The 18,143-nt window shown below is 47.5% G+C and overlaps 1 protein-coding gene across 6 annotated transcripts; it reads right to left on the bottom strand.

Moving 5' to 3' along the window:
- Nucleotides 1-12,436: 12,436 nt before the first annotated feature.
- On the bottom strand, nucleotides 12,437-17,896 carry LOC141509960 (leukocyte immunoglobulin-like receptor subfamily A member 6). Of its 6 annotated transcripts, none has more exons than XM_074219866.1 (7): nucleotides 17,756-17,896; nucleotides 17,425-17,525; nucleotides 16,963-17,185; nucleotides 16,440-16,733; nucleotides 14,743-15,018; nucleotides 14,237-14,515; nucleotides 12,437-12,730 (listed from the first exon to the last, which is right to left on the bottom strand). In XM_074219866.1, the coding sequence occupies exons 1-7, from the start codon at nucleotides 17,787-17,789 to the stop codon at nucleotides 12,612-12,614; spliced, it is 1,326 nt and encodes a 441-aa protein (XP_074075967.1). In that variant the 5' UTR covers nucleotides 17,790-17,896; the 3' UTR covers nucleotides 12,437-12,611. The 6 variants fall into 6 exon arrangements, with proteins under 6 accessions (XP_074075967.1, XP_074075968.1, XP_074075970.1 ...); XM_074219867.1 differs by having other exon boundaries at nucleotides 16,963-17,238; nucleotides 17,425-17,460; XM_074219869.1 differs by lacking the exon at nucleotides 17,425-17,525 and having other exon boundaries at nucleotides 16,963-17,238.
- Nucleotides 17,897-18,143: the final 247 nt, after the last annotated feature.

Below are 18,143 nucleotides of genomic sequence, written 5' to 3'. Positions count from 1 at the left end.
CAAGACAGGACAGGATTGGAAACAAAGCACTTCATAGTCAGAACCTGGGCACAAATCGGGAAACAAAACTGCAGAGGCAAGGCCTAGACTGCACAGCAACATCTTGGCCAACCACAAACCAGAGATCAGACCCCAGTCCCAGCATAAAAACCTTCAGTCTACACTCCCAATCCCACAGGATTAGAGTTCAGTCATTTCATGATGAGCAAAAAAGCTAAAAGAGCCCTCACTGAAGAAAGCCATTCTGCAAATAAAGAGGCTAACAATGCCACCCTGGAAGAAGAAAGCGGTAAAAACTTACCCAAAGGGGAATTCTCAAATGAATTGGACTCAAATCCAAAAGCTCATAGAAGAGCTTAAAAAAAGAATTGAAAAGGGGCGGCTAGGTGGCGCAGTGGATAGAGCACCGGCCCTGGAGTCAGGAGGACCTGAGGTCAAACCCGGTCTCAGACACTTCATAATGACCTAGCTGTGTGGCCTTGGGCAAGCCACTTAACCCCATTGCCTAGCAAAAACCTAAAAAAAAAAGTGAATGATGTGTTCATTCATATGCTGTAAAGTTTTCTTGGTTTGGTTTGGCTTAGACTGGATGCAGAGGGGGAAGACGGACACCATGAGATGGAGAGTGGTGAGGAGGTCTCAGTGCAGTGACTCTCAGGTTCCTACTAGCCTTGGTCTACCTCTTGAAGGCTCCCCCTTCCTTGGACTTACCATGGCAGATTTGGGCAGTGAGTGTGGGGGCCTTTGTGTCCTCCAGGGCTGGTGAGGACAGAGTGGACACATGAACCTCTTCGTAAAGAGTCATCAGTACAGAGTGTGCTCCAGGCTAGTCTCCCAATCCCCTGCCCCCAAAGGAGAAAGAGTGAGATTCCTTCCTCTTTGTAGTTTAACCTGCATCCACGGGGCTGGGCTGAGATTCTTGGCAGGGGAGCCTGGATAACCTAGTTTGAGATGTGGTCAGTCCCTCACCCTTCTTTGAGCCTTGACTTCTCTTTCTGTTAAATGGACAGGAGATCAAAGCCCCTTCCCTCTACTAAGACTCTAATTTCCTCTAAATCAACCTGTCAATAAATATTTATGGAGGACTCCTGCTTGTGTGCTAAACTCTGGGACTATAAAGAAAGACAATAAAGACAGTCTCTGCCCCATGACTGTCCACCAGACAATCTAGATGGATAGACAATATCTAGAGAAAACAAACTGCAGAGGATCTCAGGGAGAAGTCACTAACTTGAATGCAAGTTCCAAAATGCTTCTTATAGGAGATGAGATTTTATTTTTTTCTTTTCCAATGTTTGAATAGTCAATTCTATGTTTATTTTCACTTCCAGATTCGTTCTTCTCCACTCCCTTCACTCCTCACTGAAACCGGTTCTGGACTCACCATGTCGACCTTTCCCCCAAATGAAAAGACTAGGAAAAAAGTCTGCTTCAGTCTGCACTCAGAGTCCAGCACTTCTCTCTTTGGAGGTGGAAGTATTGTTCCCTGTGAGTCTTTTGGATTTTTGTGTCTGAGATTGTGGCAATGGGGTGGGGGGTGGGGCCTTTTCTCGACTGCCACTATCTGCTCTAGGGGGTCACTGGCCTTAAACCACCATGATTGCTTCATGTAGGGACATTAGTATCTCCCAAATGTCTTTGCTATCGTATTAGAGACATGGGCTTCCCTCCCATCTACAGACTTCTCCATGTTTAGGTAGCCTCCTTCCTTCTGCAGAACATACAGAGCAGCCCCCGGGAGCCCTTCACACCAGAGGGTCACCGGCTTCTCCCAGGGAATCACCAAGCCTGGTTCACCCTGAGGACGATGGGCCTGCAAGAGAAGCAGAGCCCAGAGAGTCCCCCCTCACCCCTGACTCCCCAGAGCTCATGTCCAGGCCCTCTCCCAGAATCCTCCTCTGGACCCCCTCCCCATCTTCCTTTCCCTCTGGCCGCCCCGGGGACAGCTCCCAGGGCTGAGCAGGCAGGAGGGACAGGGGGCACTTGGGGACAGGACTCACCCTCTTGTCCCCAGTTGCCCCAGCACAGACACAGTCCTATAGGAGACGCTCTCAGTTCGGCTCAGCTTCCTGTCCCAGAACACACATCCTTGTCACCAAACCTGAGGGGAAAAGACAACGAGACCCAGAACCCCAGGCTGGGCCTGGATGCAGAGGGGGCAGACAGATACCAGTAGATGGAGTGTGGGGAGGAGGGGTCGTGCAGTGACTCTCAGGTTCCTGCTGGCCTTTATCTCCCTCTTGAAGACCCCCCCCCTTCTTAGGATTCACCAAGGCAGAGGTGGGAAGAGAGTGTGGGGGCCACTGTGCCCTCCAGGATTGGTGAGGACAGAGTGGGCACAGGAACCACTTAGCAGGGAGTCATCAGCACAGGGTGGGGTCCAGGCTGGTCCTGCTCCAAGTTACCCAATCCCCTGCTCCCAATGGAGAGCAGGGTCGACTCCTTCCTATTTCTGGTTTCCCCTGCATCCATGGGGCTGGCCTGGATTTCTTGGCAGGGGAGCCTAGGTATCCCAACTTGAGATGTGACCCAGTCCCTGCCCTTCTCTGGGCCTTGATTTCTCTCTCTGTAAACAGACAGGTCAAAGCCCCTTTCCTTTGTTAAGACCTTCTAATTCCCTCCAAACCTAGCAGTCAACCATATTTATGGAGCATACCTGGGTTCCCGTCACTGAGCTAAACTCTGGGACTGTTAAGAAAGACAAAACAGATAGTCACTGCCCTATACTGTCCAATTGAGAGACACCAAACAATTCAGGTGGCTAAGCAAGATCTGGACAAAATAAACTGGAAATGATCTCAGGGAGACATCACTAACTTTAAAGTGAGACGACAAAAGCTTCATATAAGACTTGAAATTGCATTTTATCTTTTCCCCAGTTTTTGAAAATTCAATTCTATCTTTATTTTCTTTTTCTTTTTGATTTTTGCTAGACAAAAGGTTAAGTGACTTGCCCAAGGCCACACAGGTAATTATTAAGTGTCTGAGACCAGATTTGAACTCAGGTTCTCCTGACTCCAGGGCAAGTGCTCTATCCATTGCCCAACCTAGTTGCCCCCCCAGTCTTTATTTTCAGTTTCACTCCTTTCTCCGGCCACTAAGAAAGAAAGAAATGAGAGCCCTTATCCAAACAAACTAAAGCACATTTCTGGGCTCACCATGTCTCTCCTTCAGTAAAATCAAAAGTAAGAAAGAGAAAAGAACTAGAACAAAGTCTGCTTCAGTCTGCACTCAGAGGCCTCTACTTCTCTCCAAGGAAATATTTTGCCCCATGAATCTGACAGATTTGTGGTGGATCACTTTATTGATCAGAGTTGTTAAGGCTTTTCCTTATTTTATTTACAAAATATTCCTATTTTGTAAATTGTTCTCTTGGATCTGGTCACCTCAACTTTCTATGAATCTTCTCAGATTTTTCTGAAATCATCCCAGAGGTTGTTTTTTGGCTGGGACTTGTAGGAACCCTGAGAACCATCAGCACAGAGAGGATGAATGAATGAAGGGGAGTTGATGAGGTCACCAAACAAAGTAGCAAAGAGAGAGAGAAAAGAAAGGGACCCAGGACTAGATGTATTTCAAAATTGGGGAGAGGAGACAGAGGGATGGTCAGATAGGCCAGAGGAGACCCAGGGGAGGGTGGTATCCTTCAGAAAACCTGAAGAGAAGAGAGTGGTAAACAAATGGTACAATGTCCAAGATCAAGGAAAAAGGATCAAGGAAATGGCAATGAGGATCACTGTTAACTGATGAGAGTTGCTGATGCAGTGATGAAGCTGGAAGTCAGATTGTGAGGTGTCAAGACAAAGGAGGGGAGCTCAAAGAATCTAGAAGAGGGAAGAAACAAAAATTAAAATGGCTAAGAACCCTTTTCTCTATGTTGTTTTCTGGATTCTTCTTGCTTCACATAGCACCAGTACATCTAAGTTTCCTGGATCTTTCACGTATTTATATTCGTTCTTTTTTAATTTTTATTTTTTTTAAATTTATTTATTTTTCCAACTATATGCAATGGTAGTTTTCAACATTCATGGTTTTGCAAAATTTTGAGATTTACATTTTTTCCCTCCCTCCCTTTGCTTCCCTCCCCCTGACAGAAAACAGTTTAGTATAATATTCTTTTTTTTACAGTGTAGTAATAGCATCTTGCATTCATGTACCGTAATTTGTTTTTCTTTATTTTATTTCTTGTGAACTTAAGAGATATATCCAAAATTTTCCACCAAAAAAGGTTCCTCCTGCAGCCCTCCTTCTCCAGGAGCTAAGACAGGAAAGGGTAGGGGAGTACAGGTATGCGTGTAGGCAGTGGAGAAGCAGACAGGGAGAGACTGTTTATGTGTGAGAAAGTGGGAATCATTGAGGTGCCCTATGTGAGATCAACTCAGTTTTGGGGAGCAAAGCAGTCCAAGTCTGAAACTTTGTTGCTCATGGGCAGTTTGTTCACTTCCTAAGATATTAAGAGGACCCTGCAGCTGCAGGTTCCAGAGGTGGACATCCTGGAGAGGCTTCCTCCCTCACATTCTCCTTGTCAGGTGTCTCAGTTTCCCCATCAGTTGCCCATAGATATTGTGAGCACCTGGGAGGGAGTGTGATTCTGGCTTCTGTGTGACTTGCCAAGTATTATTCATTTTCCCTTTATCTTTTTCTACAAGGATCTACATTATTCTTATTTCTTTTGTCTTATTGCTGAGCAATTCCTTGTGTTTAAGATCTGAATCCTCTTTGGGAGTGGCTGAGGTTGTGTCAATGGATGTGGTCATTCTTAGATCTTGATCTCATCTCTCTCCTCCCTCACCTTAGGGACTGAAAAGACTTTGCCTCAGTCCACTGGGACCTGGGAAAGACCTAAGTTTAAATGACTAAAGTCTCCCAATGCATCCTGGGCCATCTCTAGGTGTTCTGATCCATGTCTAGCCACTGGAGCCAGATGGTTCTGGAGGAGAAACTGAGACAGTTGACTTGGCAAAGTCCCCCCTACTACTCAAATCTAATTTACTTACTTGTCATGGCATCACCTCCCAGATGTTATGGTCTTCTTATAGAATGAAGGGGAACAGAAAAATAACCATGACTGGTTGGATTGACTGGAGCATCCACAGGCTTCCAACACCTGCCTTCCCCTTCCTGCCCCTCGGCCCCCTCACCTCCCCCAGAATGAAGCTCTCTTCCCTGGAGCTCTCCCTTGGAGGGGTCATCTATCTGTTAGAGGGTCAGCTCCTGGAGGACCTGGGCCCTCATCTGCTCTCTCTCTCTTTCATTTCTCTGGCTGTCTCTCTTGTCCTTGGAATATTTGCATCTTTGTGATTCACACAGGAGCCAGAAGGGAGTCTCCATTTGTTACATGTGTAATTACTGGATTCATTCTGTGAGGAATGTAGGGCATTGTTGGTCTTCACAGGGTGGAGGGGGCCCCCTTGAAATCCATTACAAAAGGGGGAATGGGCCCAGCCAATCACAAAACTGAGGGAGTTCTCCTAATCCCATTCCAAAAATGACAAACTCAAGATTAGAAGAAACTAGTCCTTAACTGATCAAGAGTAACCTAGAGTCTTGACCTTCTCCTTTGCACATGTTCAAGGAGATCTATCTGTTCTTGCTCATTAGTATAATGAGTTGGGGGGGGATGTATAGGAACCAATGTATCCATTATATTTGTGGCCCCAGCCTATGGTTGGCTTGAAGGGACAGGAACAAAGCCTTTCAAACTGCATAGAAGAGCTCGTATTTGGGGCTTTCCCCGCCCCTCCCTTCCACCATGAGAGAAGTGTGCCATCTTGTCAAGATATCTTAATAAAAACTATTTTAATTACTTTGAACTAAGTATTCTTGAGTCCTTAATAACAATTTGTGGGCTCCTCTTGTGATAAATCTCTTTTCCTGGCATTTTCCAAGAAGAACACAAGAAAATAACGTGCAAATGGCTTGATTTCAAGCCCACTTTCTTGGTGTTCTTTGCTGGGGAAACATCTCAGATATTCCTGGGAAGATTGGCCCTGGTTTGGAGCCAAGAGTGATTAAAATTTCTGGGAGTAGAACCATGGTAAAGGGGCAATTTTCAGGTTGGCAACAATAGCCAGAACCACCCTGGACTGACTAAGAAGTCCTCCATGTGGGAGAGCTATCCTGAAGGAGAGACCAGAGTATGATAAGGTGCCCCAAAGGAGGGGGATTTGGGCTCCCTCTCCAGGAATTTCCACAAAATCTTAAGGGAGAAGGTTGCCTCCAGACTTAGTGGTCAAAGGAGCCATGTGGCTGCTAGCTGGAAGCCAAGGAAGTTAGAAGGAAGGAAGCCAATTGGATCCAGTGCTGTGTGAGTGAGATTGAATGTTCTCATGGGAGTGTATGTGTTCTATGTCCTGTCTCACGTAAGTGTCTGTTCTAGGCATTTCTAGGTCTGGGGACTCAGCTTACTTTAAACTGGGGGAGACAGGAGTTGAGCTGAGGAGTTTCAGAAGGTGGGGGAGAAGGAAGTATGTGTACAGCACCCCTATGTGGAGATCAGCCCCTCCCTCACTGTTGGTGGTAGCTGTGCTGGTGTATAGTTAAAGAGAAAAGGGGAGGGGGATTCTTAAACAGAAAAAGCTGTGGTTTGGGGAGAGTTTAGAATAGTTTAAGAAAAAGAACATTTAAGGGAAAGACTGAGGGAAGAATTCTAGGAGGGAAGATTTCTTATCCATAGGACTGTCTGGGAAAGATCTCATGTTTTCTCCCTGATTTAGGAGAAGGGGGTAGTGGGTTGGACATGTGGTCTTGATCCCATCCACTATCTTGTTAAGACTTGAACTCTAGACTGAGTCCAGCTGAGGAGTGCTCTACCTGCTGGGGGGAGGGATGGGCAAGAGACTTCAAGTACTTAAGCCTTAAAGAGAAAGAGACCCCTCCACAGGTGTGATATGTGATTGGGAAAGAAAAGATAGATATATATCTATATATCTATCTCTATTTATAAAATCAGGGATCATCTATTAAAAGGAAATCATGTTTAATGAATGTCTGCTTAGGCCACATGACCTTAAAGTAATGAATCTCCCTGTTTAAGGTTTCCAAACTAGAGTTTCAGGAAGCATGCTGAGGATTTTAAAAGAGAAATACTAGTATTATAACATTCTGACTAAATTTGTACAGAATGGGGGAATTAAAAAAACCTAAATTCTTAAATTAGTTTGGGATTATAGACTATTTTAAAACACCATTGTAGGGGGGCGGCTAGGTGGCACAGTAAATAGAGTACCGGCCTTGGAGTCAGGAGTACCTGGGTTCAAATCCGACCTCAGACACTTAATAATTACCTAGCCCTGTGGCCTTGGGCAAGCCACTTAACCCCATTGCCTAGCAAAAATCTAAAAAAAAAACCACTATTGTAACTATTGCAAAGTGGTAAGTGGTTTGGGATTTTAAACTTTATTGTAACATCTTTGGGTTGAAGAAAAATGGTATTGTGTTACTAAGAAGAGAAATACCTATGTTATCAGGGATATTTACTGATTTCTTTTGGGAAAAAAAAAAACCTAATTTGTTTTAATGTTAAGCCTAACAATTGTATTTGAATTTTGGATAGAGCTTTTGGGATGTGAGTGCTGGATTCTCTGTATAAGGTACACTAAATTTTTTTCAAACTAAATTGTTGAGAAGTTTAGTTGTAATTGCATTGGGGTTTAAATTTATCATATGTATGAAATTGAATTCTGAGGTTCTAGGTAAAGAGACAAATGTATAAAGATCGTGGAATATTCACTTTGCTCTTGTTCTAAAGGGAATGAGATGTTTAAATAAGAATCTTATGATTAATATATATTTACAATGTATGTTAAATTTAAAGAAGTCTAGAATGTGGACTTCTGTCTTGGTAACTGCAGACAGCTGATGGGGAGCTCTGAACAAATAGCAATTGTGTTTACCCCCTTGTAAGGTAACTTATTGATGAATAAGATGTATTTATCAGTTATGTGGTATTCTTCTGTAACTGCAAAGAAATTAGATTTGCAATATTTAGTTATCTCTTGTGAATGTTATTTAAATACTATATTGTTAAAACCTGGGATTAATGTGTGATTGCTTTGAAGGGCAATAAGGGAAATATCACAAAGTATGACCCTTTCTGGGATAGATCTGTGGGTTCATGAATAATGTACTAATGCAAGAATTGCTTTGTACAATCTAGTAATTTTTGTGTTACTCTTATCACTGTTCTGTTATATTGAAATTCATAACATGTTGGAAATGTAAAGCCACCTAAGATAATCTAATGGTTTTAAAGAATTTTGAAAAGTAATTTGTATGTTAGGGGGTAGCTAGATGGTGCAGTGGATAGAGCACCAGCCTGGGAATCAGGAGTTCCTGAGTTCAAATCGGGCCTCAGACACTTAATGATTATCTATTATCTAAGTGACCTTGGACAAGTCACTTAACTCCAATTGCCTTGCCAAAACAAAAATAACAATTTGTATGTTGAGGATGGCTAGTAGCTAAAAAAGTTTATATATATAAGTTTCTACCTATATAAGTGAATTGTGAATATTTTGGAGAAATATATATACATATATATATATTATATATATATATATACATATATATATATGTATATATATATATATACATATATATATATACATATATATATATTATATATATATGTATAATATATATATATATATATTCCAAAGCTGTGGTTGTTTGCTTTGAAGTAAAAGCACTATCTAATATGAGAAAGATGAACACAAGATAATTTGAGATTTTTCTGTGCAGTTTCCTGGAAAAAGGAGGCATTTATTTGTTGTAAAATACAACAGACTAGGGGCAGCTAGGTGGTGTACTAGATAAAGCACCAGCCCTGGAGTCAGGAGGAGCTGGGTTTAAATCTGGTCTCAGACACTTAATAATTACCTAGCTGTGTGGCCTTCGGCAAACCACTTAACCCCACTTACCTTGCAAAAAAAAAAAATACAACAGACTAGAAAGAGGTTTCTCTAGCCAAGTGGAATCTGATATATTATCTTTATTTAGAAATGGAGTAGATATGATTTCAGACAAAGGTAAAAGGTAGGAGATGAGGCTTGTAAAGCCAGTCTTCGTTAGAATACCTAGTTTTAGGCAAAGACCCAGGAAGAATACTCAGAGCTTTAGGTAGGGTTTTTTCATCAATTGGGACTCCATTAAGATTATAATTTTAATTTAGTGAATTGTATTTACAGGAAGTTCTAATTAGGTAAAACAACTATTTTAGATCACAGGACTTTAATCAATTTTCTCTTATGTCAGATACCAGATGACCAACAAAAGGAAATGCTACTGAGTAAATGTCAAGTTCTTGGAACCAAGGAAGCCAATGGGCTAACAATGTCGGGTGACAGGAACGTGCAGCCGAAGGGGCGACTTTTCAGTGAGGCCTGAGGTTGGACCCCTTTGACTTGATTTCCCCAAAATGACATTTGGAAGAATAAAACTGGCCTAAGACATTTAACTTACCCACATGACCTCTGCCTAGACACTGACTTTCAATATTTATATACGTAAAGGAATTTTCCTTTAATGTCTTGGATCTTTATAGCTAGTTACTAAGCAACCAGAAAAAGAAGTTTTAGGTGAATTGGATCTAATAGCCAGAGATAGGTTAGGTGTCTGGCTCTGACACTTGCTATCAGCTGCATGTTAAGAAAGGAAATAAGTTTCCTTAATTTTTATTTAGAGGAGAAATTTAGGCAAAAAGAATGGGAAATTTTTAGGCTAATTACAGTTTCAAGGAGGACTAGTTTAAGGAAAGGAATATGAGCTAGATAAGTATACCAGGAAAGGGGAAGTATGGGAATATTTGGGGGAAAAAATTCATTTTGGTTAAAGATGTTTGAGTCATTATTTTAATGAGAGCAAAGGTTAAGATTATTTTATTTTAAATCAGATGCAGATCTGAGTACTCTTAGAACAAAGATGACTGTTGGCAATAAGGCAAAATGTAAATTGTAATAAGCTCCAGAATCTCATTGTTTTTTATGGAAACCTGCGTTTTGATCTGAGTTAGATGTTAAACAGTTTCTTTACCAGAAGACAAGGTCTCTCAATAAGTCACCTGAGCTGGAGAGGACTTCTTGGAACAGATTCAGATGATGCAGAAGGACATCGGAGGTCTCCAGGGGAAAAGAGAAGGGAAGAGAGGAGAGACACTGGACCAGTTATCTCCACCATTTCTCACCTATGTGTACCCTATTTATCTGTTACTTCCCTTGACTCTGTAAGTGTGACACCCCTACTAATGACCTTCTTCTTATGGAAAGGAGGAAGGGAGGCAGGGTAAAAACGTTCTCCATTGAGAGAACAAGAGGGAGATTATTAGGTGGCATGGTTATATCCTACCTGAGTCTGTCTTTCCTATCTAGGGAGAGTCCTCTCTCTGATTTAGACAATGTGGTATTAGTAAGGTGGGCGGAGAATCTAGCTGACAGAAGTCAATGCCCAGTCTTTTGGTGTGGTTAACAGTTGGACTTGTGGTAGTCCACAGCAGTGTGAGAATTGGCCTTGGGTGCCAGTCCCTCTGAGTCTGGCCTAGAATCTCAGTTCCTGGTCAGAGGTGCATCATGGCACAGGATTCTGGTCCAGAGGAGAGAAACACCATTGTTATATGACTGAGTCAGTTCAAGGTTACTATTGTTTACACTTGTCCAGCCAGGATATTTTCCTGGGAAGTAGCAAATGTCTGGACGTGTCCAGAAGCAGGGTCCGTGTATTCTGGACTATACAACTTAAAGAGATAGGTGGACTGAGACTCATGTGAGGCACTTGGATCCCTTATAAAGATTCACAAACTGAGGTACTTGTTAAGGGAAACTGTGATTATGAGTTAGTATGGACTTGCAAGGAAAGTGCTGAAATGGCCATTTGCAAGACAATAATTTAAGCAACATCACTAGGTATATCAGCTATTCTTGGTGTTGGTCCAATAGCACAAAATCAGGGATTTATTTCGATCGATTTTTGGATCCAGGAAGATCTACCTAAAGACACTGGTATAAAAACTTGCCAGTGGAAGGAGGCAGAGCAACTTTTGACCATGTACCTATTATCATGATGATTATATGGCCTATTTAAGAGGGCCCCTCAGAATTAAGAATGAATAGTATTGTCCATTTGTTGAAAACCCAGAAAATATCTTCCTGGAAGACCAACTAGCACTAGAGGGACATTATTGGATTTGTAGGACTACTGCTTATACCCATTTGTCCAAAGGGTTGGTCAGGGAGTTGTTATCTAGACTTAAGGGCCTCCTACCTGGGCACAAGATGGGAGTTGGGGCTATAGAACCCCAATTTATATCCTGATTAGATTCTAAGCTGTAGTGGAAATAATTTGACCAAGTCACACAAACAAGATTATTCAACATAGATTGGTATTAGACTACCTGTTGGCTGAAGGAGGAATCTGTGGTAAACTGAACTTATCAAATTGTTGTCTAAAGATAGATGAAATTGTGCAGATGGTAAAGGAGAAAACCAGGGACTTCAGAAAGCTGGCACACATTCCGGTCCAAACCTGGACAAGCCCCTTTAGTACCTCATGGATGAATGGGGTTACTGGTTCATGGTGGCAACAGTTGTGGGTATCTTACTACTGGCCCTAAGTGGGATATTCCTATTACCCCTGTGTTTCTCCTGTGTATGATCCAGTTAATAACTGGATCTACCAGGAAATTAGGACTGGTGTTTGGCTCTAATAATGAAGAGGTAAAAATATTGCTAGGCAAAGTCAGTAGTCCTGTCAAGGATGAGGACTGTGAATTAATTTGAGGAAGACACTGCTGGCCAAGTGTGAAGACCAAGTTGTTATTAAAACGAAAGGGGGAGTTGTGAAGAATGTTAGGACATTGTTGTCTTCACAGGGTGGGGGGAGGCCCTTTGAAATCTGTTACAGGGGCGGCTAGGTGGTGTAGTGGATAAATCACCGGCCCTGGAGTCAGGAGTACCTGGGTTCAAATCTGGTCTCAGACACTTAATAATTACCTAGCTGTGTGGCCTTGGGCAAGCCACTTAACCCCATTTGCCTTACCAAAAAAAAAAAAAACCCTAAAAAAAAAAGAAATCCATTACAAAGGGGAATGGTCCCAACCAATCACAAAACTGAGAGAGTTCTCCTAATTCCATTCCAAAAATGACAAATCCAGGATTAGAAGAAACTAGTCCTTCACTGGTCAAGAGTAATCTAGAGTCTTGACCTTTTCCTTTGCACATGCTCAAGGAGCTCTCTCTGTTCTTGCTCATTAGTATAATTAGCATAATGAGCAGGGTGGGGAAATGTGTAGGAACCAATGTAGCAATTGGATTTGTGACCCAGTCTATGGTTGGTATGAGGGGGTGGGAACAAAGCCTTTCAAAGTGCATAAAAGAGCTTGTATTTTAGGGTTTCCCCACCCTCCCTCCCACCATGAGGGGAGGTGTGCCATTTTGTCAAGATATCATAATAAAAAACATTTTAATCACTCTGGACTAAGTATTCTCATGCCATTTATAACAATTCATTCATCCATTCACTCACTCACATTTGTTCATTCACTTGTTCATACATTCATTAATTTGTTCATGCATTCATTTGTGGCTGGGCATGGCCAGGATGTTCAGGCCTGGGCCATCTCAGCGTCCCTTGGAAGCTGTGCAATCTTTGATGAGCAGAATGCCCAAGATGATGAGGACCAGCCCGGCCAGGAGGAGGCGGATCACATTGCCCACAGTGTAATCCAGGGGAGCAGCATCTGCGGGATGGGGGTTTGTCACTGTCAGAGAGGCCTCAATCCCAGCCCCCCCCCAGCCCCCATGTGTGAGCACCTGTTAGACCCTCAGCTCCCCCTCCTTTAATGCAGCCTGGGAAACTGGCATGTGGGTATGTGGGGGAGCAGATGCCTGAGGAGCTGGGGGGGCTCTGGGCTCCTCCCCAGCCCGTCGCCTCCTTCCCTCCATGCTTCTCTTTTCTCTTCTGGCTCACTGACTCTCCCTCTGCAGCCTGGCTCTGACCAAGTCACCCCCAGGCAACTGCCCACTCCATGACCAGAATCACCAGGGAGGTCTTCACTGTCTGTGACAAAGACCCCAGGCCTCCCTCCATGGCTGACCCCTGGCACCACAGACTGCTCTTGGGTATGATCCTGGTCCTGCCCACCAGTCCTCCTAGCCCCCAGGATGAAGGAGGGGACACAGCTTGTCCTAGGATCACCCAATGTGAGGGAGGGGACATTGACTGCTCAGGGAGACTCCAGTCTCATGGGAGGAGACAGAGGAAGAAGCAGGGAATGGCTAGGGTAGGAGGGAGGGGTCCTCTGAAACCTCCCACCCCCCTGTCCTTACTATTTTATGACCCTGAGGTGCTGCTGTATCAGCGAAGGTGTTGGCCAGAGGAGGGTGGAAGAGGGAGAAGGTCACATTGGTGCCTTCAGCTTAGAGGAATTGAGGTGGGAGCACCTGAGAGGCCCCCTCCCTCATCACTGGGGATGTCAGAGATGGAAGACATAGAGTACCACCCCCTAGTTGAAGCTCTGACTGTATGGGTGAGGGGTAGGAGGCAACTGGGGTCTACTGGGGAAGGGGTGAGAAGGAAGAGGGATGGGGGCAACCCTGCCCTCCTCTGTTCCATCTCCTCCCCAGCCCCCTTTCTGACCAGTCATGTTCTTCCTACTTCCTCAGTCTGGAGGTTCCCCTGCCCCTTCCCTTCAGTCCTCCTTGTGTCTTGGTTTTCTCTGAGAAATGGGAGACTCTGCCCTCATCTAGGCAGGAGATGGAAAGTAACCCCCCCCCCACTGCCCTTTGCTGAAGGTCACTGATTGCTCACTGGATGGGGGCAATGTCAGACCTCAGAGTCTCAGGGATTTGGGGGAGGTGAGGGTCCTTTGAGGGACTTGGATCTGGGAGAAGATTGGGGGAGAGGCTGGGTGTTATTTACCCGCCCCCCGGCTGTACTTCAGCCCTGTTCTGCTCTTCTCTGTTCCTCCTCCCACCTCTTCAACCCCATTTCAGGGACATTGGGGACAAATTGTCTTTATGGGTGATGAATGTAACTCAATAGGCTCAGATGGTGAGGGTTTCTAGTGGGGCCAGGGAAGGGAGGCCTCACTGTCTGAGGATGACCCATTGCCTAATTCCCTGTGAACCTCCTGTCCCCCCAGCCCTCCCGTCCCCTGGGGCCCTCTGGGGTAGGACCCTGAGCAGAGGGAACTTAGGGGATTGAATGGGATGGAGAGGACTAGGGAGGTCTGGAGGTCTCTCACCTCTGACTCTGAGCATCAGGGGGTCACTGGGCGCTGTCCATATATAAGGGTAGTCACTGTGAAAGCTGTAGCATCGATAAATCCCTCCATGGGCAGGGGTCACAGCCGAGATGAAGAAGTGGGTCTGAGACCCCTGGTCTTTGTAGCTGATCTCTTCTCCATCCTTGTACAGAGCAGACCTGTCATACCATTCATCTGACTGACACTGGAGGGTCACCTGCTGTCCTAAGGCCACCTGGGAGCTGGGCAAGGCCAAGAGGGAAGGGGGCTCATGGAGACCTGGGGGAAGAGGAGAGCCTGGCATGAGAACAGGCACAGCCCCTCCCCACCCCCGTGCCCAGGCTGGAGCTGGCAGAGGAGGAGCAGCAGCTGCTTCATGCTCCTCTCCCTCTCCTGGCTTTAAGGGAGCCCGGGTCTGGCAGGGATTTGGGGTCCAGGGGCCCAGAGCCAGCCCTGGCTGGGGTCAGAGTATGAGTTTGGGGCTGAGGGGGAGAGTCTTCTCTCACCTGACACTCTCAGCTCCAGGGGGTCACTGGCCTCTGATAATGATGATTGGTTCATGTAGCGACATTGGTATCTCCCAGCAGTCTCTTCTTTCATATTAGAGATGAGAAATTGGGCTCCCCCCGCATCTGCAGACTTCTCCATGTTCAGTTTGACTCCTTCCTTCCACAGATGGTACAGATCAGCCCCCGGGGGCCCTTCACACCAGAGGGTGACTGGCTTCCCCTGGGGGATCACCAAGCCTGGCTCAGCCCTGAGGGAGGGTCTGGGCAATGAGCCTGCAAGAGAAGCAGAGCCCAGAGGGTCCCCCTCAGCCCTGCCTCCCCAGGGCTCACCCCTCCCAGAACACTCCCCCAAACTGGGCAGCAGAAGAGGAGGAGGAGGAAGAGCAGGATGAGGAAGGTTGAGGTGCCCATGAATATCCTGACTTGGAGCCTGGAGAGACCTGGGGCAGCTGGGGATGACACAAGGGCAGCAGAGGCAGAATGACCTGTTCCTGGCCCTTGGCTAAGACTCATTCACTAATCCAGCCCCTTTGGGAGGCCTTAGGTAAGGGCCGGGCCTCCAGCTAGGTGGGCCCGGGAAACAGAGAGCACAAGGGTCTCCTGCCCTCTGGAGGCTTCCATATCAACAAATCGAGGCAATGTTCACTGCAAATGAGGCTGCTGACGTGGGGGTGGGGGAGAAGAGGACCCTGGGGGGGAAGTCTAGGCAGGAAACAGGCCAAGGAGGGGCAGGAAGACCCTGGCCTAGGCTGCTCTCCAAAAGAGAAGGGTCCAGGGGAGTCTGTGGGCTGACTGGGTGGACAGACTGAGGAAAAGCTGTTCCAGTCCAGCCTAGATCCTTCCTGTCTGTGTGACCCTGGCCGGGTCACCTAGCCTCTCTCTCTGCCTTGGTTTCCTCTTGGGTAAAATGGGGATAAGAGCAGAATCTCTGGCACAAGTTGAAGGAGCAGAGGGGGATTTCAAGACATCTGTGGGGGAGAAGCCTCAGGGAACCTCCAAATTCTAAGGGGAAGAGGAGGGGCAGAGCTGGTGCCAAGGGTCAGAAGGAGCAGAGGGAGCAGTCTGGACCCGACTGCCAGTCCAGCCCCCGCCCTGGTCCAAGCCGTGGGGCCTCCTTCAGTCACCAGAGATCAAATCCCTCCAGAGACAGTGGGAGGGGGCACGGTCTGGAGGGAACTTTGGGTGGGGAGTGGGATGGGGGACAAGTCCCTGCTCTCTAGGGCCTCACTTTCCCTTCTGTGAAATGGGGTCCTCAACCAGTGGGGGGAGGGTGGGAGGAGAGGCAGAGCCGTGCTGCCTGCCTCTGTGTTGGGGGGGCTCTGGCACCCCACTGGGAAGATAGGACACAAGAGCTGGGGGCTTCCAGGATGGGAATCTTGACCATCCTCTGCACCCCCTCCGGGTGCCCCTGCCCCCTGCCTTCCTAGCACCTCTACTGGAGGCCGGCATCCTGGGAATGCCCTGGGGGAGGGGCTGAGGATCAGACTGTAGAATGCACCTGGGGCCAGGGAGGGGAAGCCCCTGTCTCTGAGGAGGACCCACTGCCCAGACTCCCACCCCCTCCCTGTGAGCCCCCTGGCCCCCCAGCCCTCCGGGGCCCTGGGGCAGGACCCTGATCAGGCACAGAGGGGCCCCAGGGTCAGGAAGGGAGCTTGGGGCAAAGATAGGGGTAGGGTGTGCTGAGGGTCTCTCACCTGTGACCCTGAGCACCAGGGGGTCGCTGGGGGCTGACCACATATAAGGGAATTTACTGTGAAAGCTGTAGCATCGATAAGTCCCTCCATGGGCCAGGGTCACAGCTGGCATGGAGAAGTTGGTCTGAGCCCCCCAGCCATTGTCCTGGGCCACCCCGTAGGTGATCTCTTCTCCATCCCTGTGCAGAGCAGACTTGTCATACCATCCCTCTGACTGACACCGGAGGGTCACCTCCTGTCCTGAGGCCACCTGGGAGCTGGGCAAGGCTGAGAGGGAGGGGGGGTCATAGGAACCTGGGGAGGAGGAGAGTCTGGCATGAGAACAGGCCCAGCCCTCTCCCTGTGCCCAGGCTGGAGCTGGCAGAGGAGGAGCAGCAGCCACTTCATGCTCCTCTCCCTCTCCTGGCTTTAAGGGAGCCCGAGGCTGGCAGACGTTTGGAGGTCTAGGGGCCCAGAGCCAGCCCTAGCTGGGACCAGAGGGTGAGGCTGGGGCTGAGGATGATGGAGGGGGGTCTCCTCTCACCTGTGATTATCAGCTCCAGGGGGTCACTGGCCTCTGACCACCATGACTGGTTCATGCAGTCACATTGGTATCTTCCAGCAGTCTGGACTGTCATGTTAGAGATGAGGAACTGAGCCTCCCTCCCATCTGCAGACTTCTCCATGTCCTCGTAGCCTCCTCCCTTCCACAGACGGTACAGTTCGGCCCCCGGGGGCCCTTCACACCAGAGGGTCACTGGCTTCCCCTGGGGGATCACCAAGCCTGGCTCAGCCCTGAGGGAGGGTCTGGGCAATGGGTCTGCAAGAGAAGCAGAGCCCAGAGGGTTCCCCCTCACCTCTTCCTCCCCAGGGCTCACCCTCAGGCCCCCTCCCACAATCCTCCCCAGACCCTCCGTCCCATCTCTCTTTCCCTCCGGCTGCCCTGGGGACAGCTCCCAGTGCTGAACAGGCAGGAGGGCAGGGGGCATTGCGGGACGGGACTCACCCTCTTGTGCCCAGATGCCCCAGCACAGACACAGCCCTGTAGGGGAGGGTCTGGGTTAGACTCAGCTTCCTGCCCCAGCACCCACTTCCTTGTCACCAAACCTGAGGGACAAGGGAATGAAGCCCCAGAATTCCAGGCTGGGACGGTGCAGGGTGGGGAGAGGCGTCAGCCAGACTCCAGGAGCCCTGGGCCACTGTCCTGCTTGTGCCCCTTCTCCTGGAGCCTCCATTTCTTGCTCTGTACAATGGGGAGAGGGGTGGGTGCAGTGACTCTTGGGTTCCTGCTTGCCTTGATCTCCCTCTCGAAGACCCCCCCCCTTCCTAGGACTTACCAAGACAAAGTTGGGCAGAGAGTGTGGGAGCCATTGTGCCCTCCAGGACTAGTGAGGAGAGAGTGGGCACAGGAACATCTTAGTAGAGAGTCCTCACCCCAGGGTGGGGTCCAGGCTGGTCCTGCTCCAAGTTCCCCAATCCCCTGCCCCCAGTGGAGAGAGATAATGACTCCTTCCCCTTTGTGGTTTCCCCTGCATCCATGGGGGTGGGCTGGGCTTCTTGGTAGAGGAGGCTGAAGAGCCCAGTTTGAGATGTGGCCCAGCCCCTGCCCTTCTCTGGGCCTTGACTTCTCTCTCTGTTAAATGAACAGAAGGTGGAAGCCCCTTCCCCCTGCTAGGAGTCTCTGATTTCCTCCAAATCTAGTCCCTAAATATTAATGGCTCACTA

This window comes from Macrotis lagotis, chromosome 1 (genome assembly GCF_037893015.1).
Source record: "Macrotis lagotis isolate mMagLag1 chromosome 1, bilby.v1.9.chrom.fasta, whole genome shotgun sequence".
Taxonomy (NCBI): Eukaryota; Metazoa; Chordata; class Mammalia; order Peramelemorphia; family Peramelidae; genus Macrotis; species Macrotis lagotis.
Note: the sequence above shows the minus strand (reverse complement) of the source record. Positions and strands in the feature narration are given on the sequence as shown.

Coding starts and splice junctions, on each gene's coding strand:
- LOC141509960 (XM_074219865.1), bottom strand. CDS start 17,407: ATGCCCCCTGCCCTCCTGCCTGTTCAGCACTGGGAGCTGTCCCCAGGG. Junction 14,516..14,742: donor CCTGGAGCTGAGAGTGTCAG/GTGAGAGAAGAC, acceptor CTCTTCCCCCAG/GTCTCCATGAGCCCCCTTCC. Junction 12,731..14,236: donor CCTGATGCTCAGAGTCAGAG/GTGAGAGACCTC, acceptor CCCATCCCGCAG/ATGCTGCTCCCCTGGATTAC.